At 37.5% G+C, this 13,132-nt stretch overlaps 2 protein-coding genes across 7 annotated transcripts in view; one reads left to right on the forward strand and one right to left on the reverse strand.

Moving 5' to 3' along the window:
* LOC310736655 (uncharacterized protein) overlaps nucleotides 1-13,132 on the reverse strand; it is a 117,200-nt gene that overhangs the window by 98,311 nt on the left and 5,757 nt on the right. The gene's annotated exons all lie outside the window — the stretch shown is intronic.
* The window catches only part of csnk1a1 (casein kinase 1, alpha 1), a gene marked incomplete at its 3' end in the record, with an annotated part of 65,114 nt that overhangs the window by 14,055 nt on the left and 37,927 nt on the right, over nucleotides 1-13,132 (forward strand). For 3 of the 6 annotated variants that reach the window (XM_083560414.1, XM_083560415.1, XM_083560416.1), the window contains exons 1-2: nucleotides 8,972-9,712; nucleotides 10,042-10,148. In XM_083560414.1, coding sequence (XP_083416540.1) covers nucleotides 9,590-9,712; nucleotides 10,042-10,148 — 230 coding nt within the window. In that variant the 5' untranslated portion in view covers nucleotides 8,972-9,589. Of the gene's footprint in view, nucleotides 1-3,092; nucleotides 3,134-8,929; nucleotides 9,713-10,041; nucleotides 10,149-13,132 lie in introns of those variants that run through there. The other 3 variants (XM_083560412.1, XM_083560413.1, XR_014536612.1) reach the window with 3 other exon arrangements.

Raw genomic sequence — 13,132 nt, forward strand, 5'->3', positions numbered from 1 at the left:
CTGCCATTTCTCCTAAACATCTCCACGCTTCTACCGGTATGTCATCTGGTCCAACCGACTTTCCATTCTTCATCCTCTTAATCGCTGCTCTCACTTCCTCCTTACTAATCCTATCTACATCCTGCTTCACCAACTCCACATCCTCCAACCTTCTCTCTCTCTGATTTTCCTCATTCATCAGCTGCTCAAAATATTCCCTCCATCTTCTCAACACACTCTCCTCACTAGTCAACACATTTCCCTCTCCATCCTTTATTGCTCTAACTTGCAGTACATCCTTCCCAGCTCGGTCCCTCTGCTTGGCCAATCGGTATAAATCCTTTTCTCCTTCCTTAGTGTCCAACCTCTTATACAGTTCCTCATATGCCTTTTCCTTGGCTTTCGCCACATCCCTTTTAACCTGCTGCCGCATCTCCTTGTACTCCTGCCTACTTTTCTCATCACTCTGTCGATCCCACTTCTGTTTTGCCAACCTCTTTCCCCTAATGCTCTCCTGCACTTCCTCATTCCACCACCACGTCTCCTTGTCTTGCTTTCTATTTCCAGATGTCACACCAAGTACTTTTCTAGCTGCCTCCCTCATCACTCCTGCAGTAGTTGCCCAATCATCCGGCACCTCTTCACCACCACCAAGCCCCTGTCTGACCTCTTCCCTGAACCTCACACTACACTCTTCCTTCTTCAGTTTCCACCATCTTATTCTTCTTTCAAACCTCCTCTTCTTCTTCGCCTCCAAAACCATCCTACAGACCACCATCCGATGCTGTCTAGCTACACTGTCCCCCGCCAACACCTTACAGTCTCCAATCTCCTTCAGGTTGCATCTCCTACACAGAAGATAATCCACCTGTGTGCACCTTCCTCCACTCTTTTACGTCACCCTATGATCCTCCTTCCTTTTAAAATACGTGTTCACCACTGCCATTTCCATCCTTTTAGCAAAATCTACCACCATCTGCCCTTCCACATTCCTCTCCTTAAAACCATACCTAGCCGTCACCTCCTCATCACCTCTGTTCCCTTCACCTACATGCCCATTAAAGTCTGCCCCAATCACCAATCGTTCTTTCCTAGGTACGCCATCTACCACTTCATCTAATTCACTCCAGAATCTTTCTTTCTCCTCCATCTCACAGCCAACTTGTGGAGCATAGGCACTGATGACATTTATCATCATCCCTTCGACTTCCACCTTCACGATCATCACCCTATCAGAAACTCTCTTCACCTCCACTACACTCTTACTGTACGCTTCCTTCAGAATCACCCCTACACCATTTCTCTTCCCATCCACACCATGATAAAACAGTTTAAACCCACCTCCAATGTTCCTGGCCTTACTCCCTTTCCACTTGGTCTCCTGAACACACAACACATCTACCTTTCTCCTCTCCATCATATCAGCTATCTCTCTCCCTTTACCCGTCATAGTTCCAACATTTAAAGTACCAACCCGAACCTCTACTCTCCTACACTGCTCCTTTTTCTGCCGTCTCTGTAGACGCCTTCCTCCTCTTCTTCTCCTCCTTCGGCCAACAGTAGCCCAATTTCCACCGGTACCCTGTCGGCTAACGATACCTGTGGCGGTCGTTGTTAACCCTGGCCTCGACCGATCCGGTATGAAATTCTCATTTGTGATCCGCATATTTGATTTGGCACATGTTTTACGCTGGATGCCCTTCCTAACGCAACCCTCCCCATTTACCCGGGCTTGGGACCGGCACTAAGAGTACACTGGCTTGTGCCCCCCTAATGGCTGGGTTATGCGGTAGCATGCTCTACTTTATATTAATTTTTTTGCTTTACAGGTAGCCTGAAGCAGAACCCTTTGCTGAAAACTTCACAAATGCAAGAGACAGAAAAAAGCAACCGTGCTTTGAGAGCCCAGCGGGACCATGATCGGAGGGCAGTACAGCCGGAAGTGTAAGTCATGTAACCTATAGCTAGGGCTGCACAATTAATATTATTATATCCCAATCACTGTTTTTGCCTCTGTTTAATTAAGGGAATACTCCACCCTGAAATGAAAAAAATATCTTATTAATTACTTATCGTCAAGGCATCCTATACAGTGGCTGAGAGAGCTGCAACTTAAGAAAACGCATGCAAATAGAAAAAAAAACAACGTTATCAGTTTGATAACATATGTGCTGCAACCCCCCACAATGCAACCAAGTACAGAAACACGCTGCAAATCCTCACAACACAACCAAATAGCACAGATCACAAAATAAATGTTTCAAGTGGACCACAACAAGTGACAAACCCGTCTGGGCCTGCTTATTGTTCAATGTCTATTCGTCAGTGGTGTTGTCGATGAAATGAAAGGTGAGTTGTTTGTTTATTTTATCATTGTTTGTTTATGATTCCTTGGCCTTTTGGATATTATTATCCTAAATAATGTGATGAAATACACAATTAACTGTAAAATATTATTATGCTAACTGGCAAAGCCAAGGAATCATAATCTGGATGTTAAAATAAACAAAAAACTCACCTTTCAGACCATCAACACCACCACTGATGAATAGACACTGAACAAGCAGTCCCGGGGTCGTCACTTGTTGGGGTCCCCATAAAACATTTATTTTGTGGTCTGTGCTGTTTGCAGTGCAAATTAATTGCTTGTGTTTTGAGGATTTGCAGGACGTTTCTGTATTTAGTAGCGTTGTAAGGATTTGCAGCACGTGTTGTTTAACTAATGAAGAGTTTTCTTAATTTGCTGGTGTTTTTTCTATTTGCACATGTTTTCTTCAGTTGCTGTGCATTTAATTTTCTGGGCCACCATGATCCTAGGTGTGACTTACATCTTTCAGCTGATCAGAATCATTGTTTTAATCACTGGCTTTTGGCAATGGCCAAATATTCGTTTAAGAGTCAAGTTCAGACGCAAGGTTAATATTTTGTTACATTCATAAGTTTTGGATTCCATAACTGGTCCCCCGGCATAAGTTTTTACTGTGCGAGGCAGAGGTGGGAACAATTCAGGGATTCTAGGATATGTCTTAATTATATTGATGCATGTTTTTTTTAAATGCTGCTGTGAATGGTAGTATTTTAAAATGTACTAAATTGCCTTTACTGTTTTGTAGGTGTGCAGCTGAGGAAACTGCATAGACCACATCAACTCAAGGCCCGCGGGCCAAATCTGGCTCGATGTACAATTACATCTGGCCCGCAAGATGATTTTATAAAGAGCTATTATTATTGTTATTAATGTCCCGGCGATATGAAGCGCTGATAAAACAAACTACAGATATCATGATGCAGCGCTTCAGCTGCCTTAGCGAACGCTAGACTTCCTGGGAACATTCCAGCGTCAATCAAGTCGAGCTTCTGTTGATGTATTTAACCCTATTGTACAGTTATTGTGAAGCTCCTCACAATGACCAAGAGAAAAGTGGATTCTGGAAACAGAGCCTTTCAAAACCGATGGGATTCTGAGTATATATTTACTGACACTGCCGGTAAACACGTGTGTCTTATTTGTGGAGCGAATGCGGCTGTAATTAAGGAATTGAATCTAAGACGGAACTACGAGATAAAACATCAGGAGAAGCTGAAAAGTCTAAATGCAGAAGATCCAGAAAGTAGAAGAGTTAAAGAAGAATCTCACATTTCAGCAGATGTTTTTCAGCAGAGCAAAATCACAAAGTGAAGCTGGTGTGAAAACAGAAAAAATCAGAGTCAAATCAGCCAGTTATTTACTGAGGGAGAGTTTCTGAAGAGCTGCATGATGAAGCTGTGAGACGTCTGGTGTTTGACTGGAGATATTTTTATGAAGAGCAAAATATTGATTATTTTTTATAAAATGGCATAAGAGCAAAGAAATCTGATTGTTTTGATTTGTTATTTTAACGTTTACTAAAAACACATTTTGTATTTATTTGTTCAGGGTTTTTTGCAGCATGTTCATATTTCTAACTTGTATAATTTTGACAGGAGATATTTTTATAGAGAGCAAAATATTTTGTTATATAAAGTTTAAGATTATTTATTCTGGAATAATATTCCTGTCTGGTTTTTATTCATATTTATATGTAAAAAACAACAACAACATTGTTTTAGTGTGTTCAATAAATGTTTGTCCTGTTCGGCCCACGACCTAAAGTGTGCTTTGAGTTTTGGCCCCTGGTGCAATTGAGTTTGACACCCCTGGCATAGATCCACAAGTGAACTATTTAACTAAGTAATTCTGTTATTCCTGTTTCTTGTTTACTTGATTCATTTATTCATTCATTTTCTCCCGCTTATCCGTAATTCGGGTCGCGGGTCTTTGTTTGGTCAGGCACAGTTTTACATTGTAACTGAGGTTTGAAATGGTTTGACAGTGGATTTTCCATAGTAGCACATTTAGTTCACCCACAGAAATCAATGATAAAATTAATAAATGGGACCCAAATCTCACCCACTGTGGTCCCACAACAACCCCATAAAGGGGCCATTTGTGGGCTGACCCATGATTGACTCATGTGGGGCCTATAAGGGTCCTTTATATAGCTCACTTTGGCCCCATTTTTAACACCTATTTGGGACCCAAATAGGCCCATATAAAGAACACCTATATGGGTCCCACATAGAGCCCACCAGAGGGGCCACTGCTGGGAAGACATGGGGCCTATGTGGAGCCGATGGACAAATGTCTCTGGGCCCCATTTGGGTTGCCCATGCAGGGCCCAAGTGACAGCCCATCAAAAACCCACATGGGGCCCACTTGAAAATGTTGGCTGGGTGGGAACTGAAAAGTAATTGATGAAGTATGCAGTTTATTATTATCTTGCTGACATATGCAAGGCCTTCCCTGAAAAATATGTTGTCTGGATGGAAGCGTATGCTGCTCTTAAACCTCTATATAAGTGTCAGTATTGATGGTGCCACCAAATGTGCAAGACGACCATTCTATAGGCATTAATGCACCTCCATACTATCAGGATATGCAGACTTTTTATCTCATAACAAGTTGAATAGTCCCTTTCCTCTTTAATATGGAGGATGTGGTGGCCATGGTTTACAAAAAAACCTTTCAAATTCTAATTTATCTGACCACAAACCAGTTTCCAGTTTGCCTTAATTTATATTAAACGAGCTTTGGCCCAAAGAAGATGGTGGCATTTCAGTGTCATGTACGGCTTCTTTTGTGCATGATAGATTTTTAACCTGCATTTGTGGATGACACAGCAAACTGTGTTCATATAGACAATAATTTGTGCAGGTGTTTCTGAGCCTACAGTATGTGGTGATTTCAATTATAGAATCATCTTCTTCTTCTTCTTTCGTCTGCTCCTATTAGGGGTTGCCACAGCAGTTTATCCGTCTCCATACTACTCTGTCCTCTACATCTGCCTCTTTCAAACCAACTACCAGCATATCTTTCCTCACCACATCCAAAAACCTCCTCCTTGGTTTTCCTCTTTTCCTTCTTCCTGGTGGCTCCATCCTCAGTATTCTCCTACCGATATACCCCATGTCCCTCCTCTGCACATATCCAAACCATCTCAATCTTCTCTCACTTTGTCCCCAAAACGTCCTACATGTGCAGTCCCTCTAATAAACTAATTTCTAATCCTGTCCATCCTTGTTACTCCCGATGAAAATCTCAACATCTTCAGCTTTGCTACCTCCAGCTTCACTGCCTGTCTTTTATTCAATGACACTGTCTCTAAACCATTACAACATAGCAGATCTCACCAGAGTCCTATAAACTTTCCCTTTCACTCTTGCAGATACCCTTCTATCACAAATCACTCCTGCCACTCTTCTTTACCCACTCCATGCTGTCTATTTCCTCTTTCCATTATCGAATCATACCTGTTTTTAATGCAGTGCCGCCTGACTGCCCTAAGATCACAGGCATCCATCCTATATTGAATTTTGGTCTTATTTCCTGCACACAGAAATTCCTCCGGGTTATTTTAATCTTTTGATAATTTTATGCACCATAGATAGAGATATTCAAAATCTTTGCAAGTTTATAGTGAGGAACATTATTCTGAAAATTTGTAGACAGTTTTTTTTACAGATTGGTGAACATCTGTCCATCTTTACTTTTAAGAGACTCTGTCTCTCTAAAATACTATTATGTAATTGACCTATTGCCAATTAACCCAATTAGTCCCAAAATGTATTAGGTTAGTAACACTTTTTGCCTTTTTAGTAACACTTACTTTTGCTGCCTTTTGTTGCCCCTGCCCAAGATTTCTTCAGATGTGTTATCGCCATCATTTTCAAAATTACCTTATTTTTCTGTCAAATGGTAAATCTCCCCAGTTTAAACATTTTATATTTTGTCCATGTTCTATGCTGAATAAAATATGGGTTATAAAATTTGCAAATACTTGTTTTTATGTACATTTTGCACAGCATCCCAACTTTTTGGAATTAGGGTAGTAAAAACATTGTCAGTCTATTTAAGGGTGTTACTAGGTGATTACTGTGTTGCTCACTGCACCCAAATGGTCTGTACTGTTTTGTATATGTAATGGGGCTCCAGCTGATTGTCATGAAGCTTTTAGAAGGTTTTAATATTATGCCAGCTGGTTGCCAATTTGTAGTCACTTGCAGAGGAAATTTAGCTGGCTGATAAGGAATTACTGGTGTCTGTTATGGGATCGGGTTGTTCTGGTGCTTCTAAGCATGTTAAATACCATCAAAGTTGATTCCAGGGTTAATAAGGAAACTCAACTAGTGGAGAGGGTGTTGCTTTTTTAACCCTCATAAGGTCTTCGTTTCCTGTTTACAAATCTGTTCTTTGGGGTCTATATGACCCCAACAATTGATAGAGAAATTATACAAAAAATATACATTTTTTATTATACAAATAATATATATATTTTTTTGTTTACTTCTCATCTATTCATTAATGCTGTGTTTTGGGAGATATGAAGTACTTTTGTACCTATTTACCACACAATTCCTCAACTACACCATAAGCTTGCATATGAAATATTAATTTTTTTTATAAAAAAATCACCTAAATGATGATCTAAATTTAATTTAAATTGTTTCTGGATATTGATCTAGGTGTTGTGTATAGAAGTACGCCATCTACTGGTTAGAGATAAACCTAAATTCTTTGCAGTTTAAGAAAGAAATAGTTTTGACCAGCAGAGGCAATAGAGAGCTATTCATTTTACTGCATGTGGCCAACTGCTTGTATTACAACTTTTGAAATATATTTTGTGATATATATATATATATATATATATATATATATATATATATATATATATATATATATATATATATATATATATATACACATAAGAAAGGACATTTAAAATAATTATTTTTTAAAATAGTAGACTTTTTGTAGTTTTGATGCATTTTTTAATGTCTGTTTTTACAAAATGCTTTTGAAATATATTTTGTGAATTTATATATATATATATATATATATATATATATATATATATATATATATATATATATATATATATATATATATATACACATAAGAAAGGACATTTAAAATAATTATTTTTTAAAATAGTAGACTTTTTGTAGTTTTGATGCATTTTTTAATGTCTGTTTTTACAAAATGCCACAGAAATTTGACAGAAAAATGCCACCTAAATGCCACCTAAGACACACCTAAAGGACAAGAGAGAGAGTGTGTGTGCATATGTCTGTGTGTGTGTGTGTGTGTGTGTGTGAGAGAGAGAGAGTGAGAGAATGCATGTGTGCATATGTATGTATGTATGTATGTGTGCCTGCGTGTGTGTGTGCATGAATTAGGTCTTACCCTTTTATATCTTTGTTCTGCATTTGTTACTGATTTCCTTTGCCAGTTCTATAAAAATGCTGTGGCAGTACACACATACATGTGTGTGTTTGTTTGTGTGTGTCTTTGTGTGTGTGTGAGTGAGCATGTCTTTTCTACATCACATTTATGCTCTAGTAGTAGGCCTTCATTTCTGTGTGAAAATTTTCTGATTTATGCTGGATTTATAGATTTTTTTTGACAAATAAAGAAAAAATATTGAGTTTTTTTCACATTTCCCATTTATTTCAATGTGGGGTCATATTGACCCCGAAGACCAGAAGTGTAAAACATTTTTTTACATACCTTCAGAACAACCGAATCAAGCCCAGTTTTTTTGTGTGTGTATAGATAGATTATGTAGGAAAAGTCACAAAATATTATTCCACTCAGATGAAGGGAACCCTTTTTTTATCAAGGAAAAGTCGATTGGGGTTATATAGACCCCAAGGACCGATTGAAGGTTAAGGTTCTAGGTGGTTGCAATGTTTTTATATAATTTCTGTTGGGACTTAAAATGTTACACTGTTAATTGGTTCAATTGCATTATAAAACTGTAATTCTGTACAGGATAATGTGAAAGGGATATGTAGATTGAGTGGGATTGTTTCGTGTATGCCATCATCTTAGGCTTCAGTTCCTTCAAGCCTACAAAATCAGAAGATTAAGAACACAATGTTGACTTTTAAATCATTGTAGTAATAATAATGATGATGATGATGATGATGGAAGAAGAATATAATGTTGGGTTGTCCCAGCTAGCATAAATAAAATTTGGTCCTCTTATGCTTAAATAGCAAATAAATAAACAGGTATAAACGTTTACTTGTCATTTCACCCAAAAACATATATGAATAAATAAATAAAAGCCTTCTTGACTATTTGTCTAAAAAAAAAAAAACAGTTCTTCTCATGTTCATATGCGTTTCCACACTGTTCTCGACTTTCCTAATACTGTCCTAAAATGTTGGACAAAAAAGTTTATGGCTAGAACACATATGAATGTAATTTAGTCAGGGCTGGGAAATGTGAAATGTGCATGCAAGGCAGCAAGTTGCCAGTCTATGTCTAGGTTAAACATTATTATTTAAATAAATGAATAATATCTTAAAACTTTTCTTTAGGGCGCAATAAACTTTAATAATGGAAGTTTTATTTTGTGTCTCCCAGACAAAGCGTATAAGGCCACGTCCTCGTGCTCGTTCCCGAATTCATTGTATCCGTTTCCGTGACATCACACAACCTCTCCCCTGCCTGCAGCAGTGGGCCATCATTCTTCAGACGAGAACCAGTTAATCAGCTTGAGACGAACGACTGAACAAGATGGCGGAGTGAGTGGGTTGCGCTTTGGGGGGAAAAAAGTAGCGAATACTTTTCGTTAATATTACAACAGATAAGCATAATTCGTTTATGTAGGCTTTTTCCTGAGAGGTAGGATTGCGCAAAGTATAACATCGCCCCTCTGTTTGAGGTGGTTTAGAAAAAGCGTCGGCACAGGGCCCGCACGGATAAAGCGTCCTTCCTATGTAAATGGTTAGCTAGGCATTTTAGCAACGCTTTTGGGAAACTGGTCGCTAAACTATACGGATTTACCCGAATACACAGGCGAGGAAGTATATCTATAGATGACTGTAATTATGAAATTGTCTTCCGCGTGAGTGTTTAAGGGCGATAGACGACAGGGAAATCGTTTAGCTAACCGATCTGTTTCGGAAAAGTGAAAAAGAGCCGAAAGCTAGATAGCTACCAGTCCATTAAATAGACGCGGATATTCCATTATAAAACGCCGCCATTTTACGATTGAGTAGTTTCTAGGGAAGCACAAAAGTCATGGCAAGTAGCAGCGGTTCTAAAGCCGAATTTATAGTCGGGGGAAAATACAAGCTTGTCCGGAAAATTGGATCTGGATCATTTGGTGACATTTACCTGGCAATCAACATTACAAATGGAGAGGTAAGATCGAATCGAAATCCCTTCAACAGCACTAATAGTCATTCTCTTGGTTTTTATAAAACAATTGAGTCGAACTAGGTCCTTTTTATTTTAGGCTATTATCGTTGAATCCCGATGTTTATGCTGACTCACTTTCACATGATAGCTAACTATTCATCCGTTTTAATTTAACATGGCAAGTTATTTCTTCCTTTCATTTCGCTAATGCATTATATACCAATTTCTGTCAAATGTAACCGAAATAATTGTGTACAAGCTTCTCTCCACCGAAGCATCCACCGTGCTGCTAAGAATTATACTTCGGTGTGTTTTCTTTTTTTTTTATTTAGGAGGTCGCTGTAAAACTGGAGTCACAGAAAGCCAGACACCCTCAGCTTCTGTATGAAAGCAAGCTGTATAAAATTCTCCAAGGAGGAGTTGGGATTCCACACATCAGGTAAGAGATGATTTAGTATAAAATTGTGCGGCACATGTTCGATTGACAAACTACATTTGGGCCAGTTGCAAATGGCCGCTCCTCTTTTGTTGTGTTTGTTCAACATGTCCTCCCTCTCGGTTAGAAAATGGCGGCTGAAAGACGTCGAAAGCAAGTTTCCGGATATAGTAATATTGTTTGTAAAATTGACTTGTTTAGTTTTCACTCGACATAAGCAATTTATTTTTGGGTTGTAAGTTTAACTGTTTCTATGAACAGTTAAATTCCCAGTTATAAATGTATATGTCGCTTCTTGAACGCATAACAAAATGTATATTTGCTACTTGAATATAAGACAGTTGAAATATTTTCTTTCAAACGAGTTTTCTAGTCCAGATATAATATTTGTGGTGGACCTTTTCAATTTAATTATTTCTTTTGTGCTTTTTAACGTTAGATCGACATTACTGTATATTACTTTAATGTAGGTAGTTATAAAAAAAAAAAAGACTTGCTCTTTTTCTGCTATTGCTATGTTAATTTTTAAGTAATCTTTTGGAAATCTGCATTTTAGTAAAGCAAACTGATTTTTCTATGTTGACTTTTGGATTAAACACCTTTCAGTAATATGTTGGATAACTGGTTTCCTCCATTACCAACACTGCTGTTTGATTACCAGCTGATGGGGACACTAGTGTGAATTGACCTTTGCTATCTTCATACCGATCTCTAAACTGCTACAAAAGATCAGACTTTTCATCATTCTGTTTGTCACCTGTCTTAGCTCCTCCTCTGTACACCTTGAAGTAAACAAATTGAAAGCTTCTATTTCCATGCTAATGCATCTGTACTGAATTAATTTAATCCTTCTTGATGTCTTGCATGTTTAGAGAATGATTGGTTGCAGACCATGTGAGACATTTTACTGTTCCACTGATTAAAATACAAATGTCTTTATAACATGGACTTGCCTAAGCGTTTGTTGTATAACTTTACTGTATTTTGGAACTTGGAATCCACAATAGGTTATCTTCACTTCTGCTGTGTTGGATTTGAAATCATGTTAAAGATCATGAATTTGTTCCTGGAAACATTTTGTGGACTTTCACCTATTGTGAGAAGAGTTGTACGAACAATGCCGAGTAATTTATGTACCTTCAGTATGTACATATTGGAAAGGTTGTGTGGGGAGTAGACATTTTGCTCTGCAGCTTAGACATATCCTAATAGCACCGATGACGTTTTAAAGAATATCAGAAAAATAACACTTTAGGGACTTTTAAGTAATTCATCGAGTTCATGTCACAGGTAAAGCCAACATATGTTCATGTAACATTAATGCACAGTTGCCTCTGAAAGCAAGTGCTTTTAAATAAAGGTATAAACAATCAGTTTGCATTAACCTTGTGCAATATTATTTGCTCCCCTTATTAACCAGAGCTTATGAAATGTAGTAAGCATTTTCACTATTCCATGTTTAAGGGATATTAAGGGGTGGCACAATATTGTTAGCTGGTCATTTGGGAGCAGCAATAGTGAATATCTCAGCTGGGTATATTTCATGCATTTTCTGTTTGAAGCTGTGCAGTGGATAGAATCTGTCGATATATATATAATATATATATATATAATATTATAATCACCAGGATTGTAATTTCCACTACGATTCTCGCATCACTGTCTTAGTTGATTTCATCATGTATTACATTTTTTATTTTTTTTTTACATCAGTCAGGGAACAGTAAACCTGTTTTTTTTTGTTTGTTTGTTTTTTTTTTAGTCGCGCTCATTTTTCTAATAGCTCGAGTTTTAGTGAGTTTAACATCATGAATTATGCTGTGTGTTGGAATTTGCAGTAGCTTTAATTGGTTTTGGGATGGTTTGAATGGCTTTGCCACAGCAGGCATGTTTAAAAGAAAGTTCACCCTCTATGCTTTTAAATAATCAGGACAATCATCAGGTCCTTAGAATGTCTTGGATGTGGATAAATACAACCTCAGATTGTCATTTGCGGTCATTTATTATTATTATTATTATTATTTTTTTTTTACAAAAATCAAGCTGAATTGAAGTAAAAACTGAGCACACTTAAACTTTGGGTGTAACGGTACACATATTCCTACAGAACTTTTTCAGTACCGGGCTTTCGCTTCAGTACATGTGTACCGAATGCAGTCTTATGTACCGAACAAAAGTTGCCTCTGGAATGTATTAAGTGTACGGCTTATTACATTGATTTAATCAGGTAATCAGATGAGTACTTTTTAAATATAGCAGAAAATGACAAGTCTCTTAAAATGAACATGCAATTTGTTTCCTTTTTTGGAAAAAAAAAATGTATTGCTGAAATTGCATACAAGAATATTTGTGAAGTAAACCCATTTAATTGCCATATTACATAAAAATTAAAATATACATAATGAATGAATAAAAAGATTAAAGTATATTTCAGCCTTATTAAATAAATGCACTGTATGGTGTGCTCATGGTTTAGTTTGAAATAATTCCAATCTTTGAAAACTGTAATTTTCTTTGGCCTGTGTCTATAGAAGTTGTCTAATTCCGACAAATTTTTGCAATTCTTACTTTACTTGTAAGCATCCAACATTTCTGGTGCATCCACCAGTAACCATGTCAAATAAAGGTGGCGAATTAGCCACCTTTAGCACCCACAGTATCTTTACAGAGAAGGCTTTGGTTCCGGTTATTGCATTCAAACGCTGCCCGATTGGTTTAAAAAAAAAAAAAAATGTAAATGACTTCTCGCAACTTTTTTTTTTTTTAACCAATCGGGCAGCGTTTGAGTGCCATAACTGGAACCAAAGCCTTCTCTGTAAAGATACTATGGTGGCTAATTCGCGCTATTTACATTAGATTTGCTATTTACAGCTTAAACCAGGGATGGGCAATTACTTTTTACAAGGGGCCACATGAGAAACCTGAATTGTGTCAGAGGGCCACACCAACGGATATATTTTAGGCATGCACCAAAATGAAAATTCTTG

The sequence above is a fragment of the Silurus aristotelis genome, assembly GCF_946808225.1.
Source record: "Silurus aristotelis genome assembly, chromosome: 14".
Lineage (NCBI taxonomy): Eukaryota > Metazoa > Chordata > Actinopteri > Siluriformes > Siluridae > Silurus > Silurus aristotelis.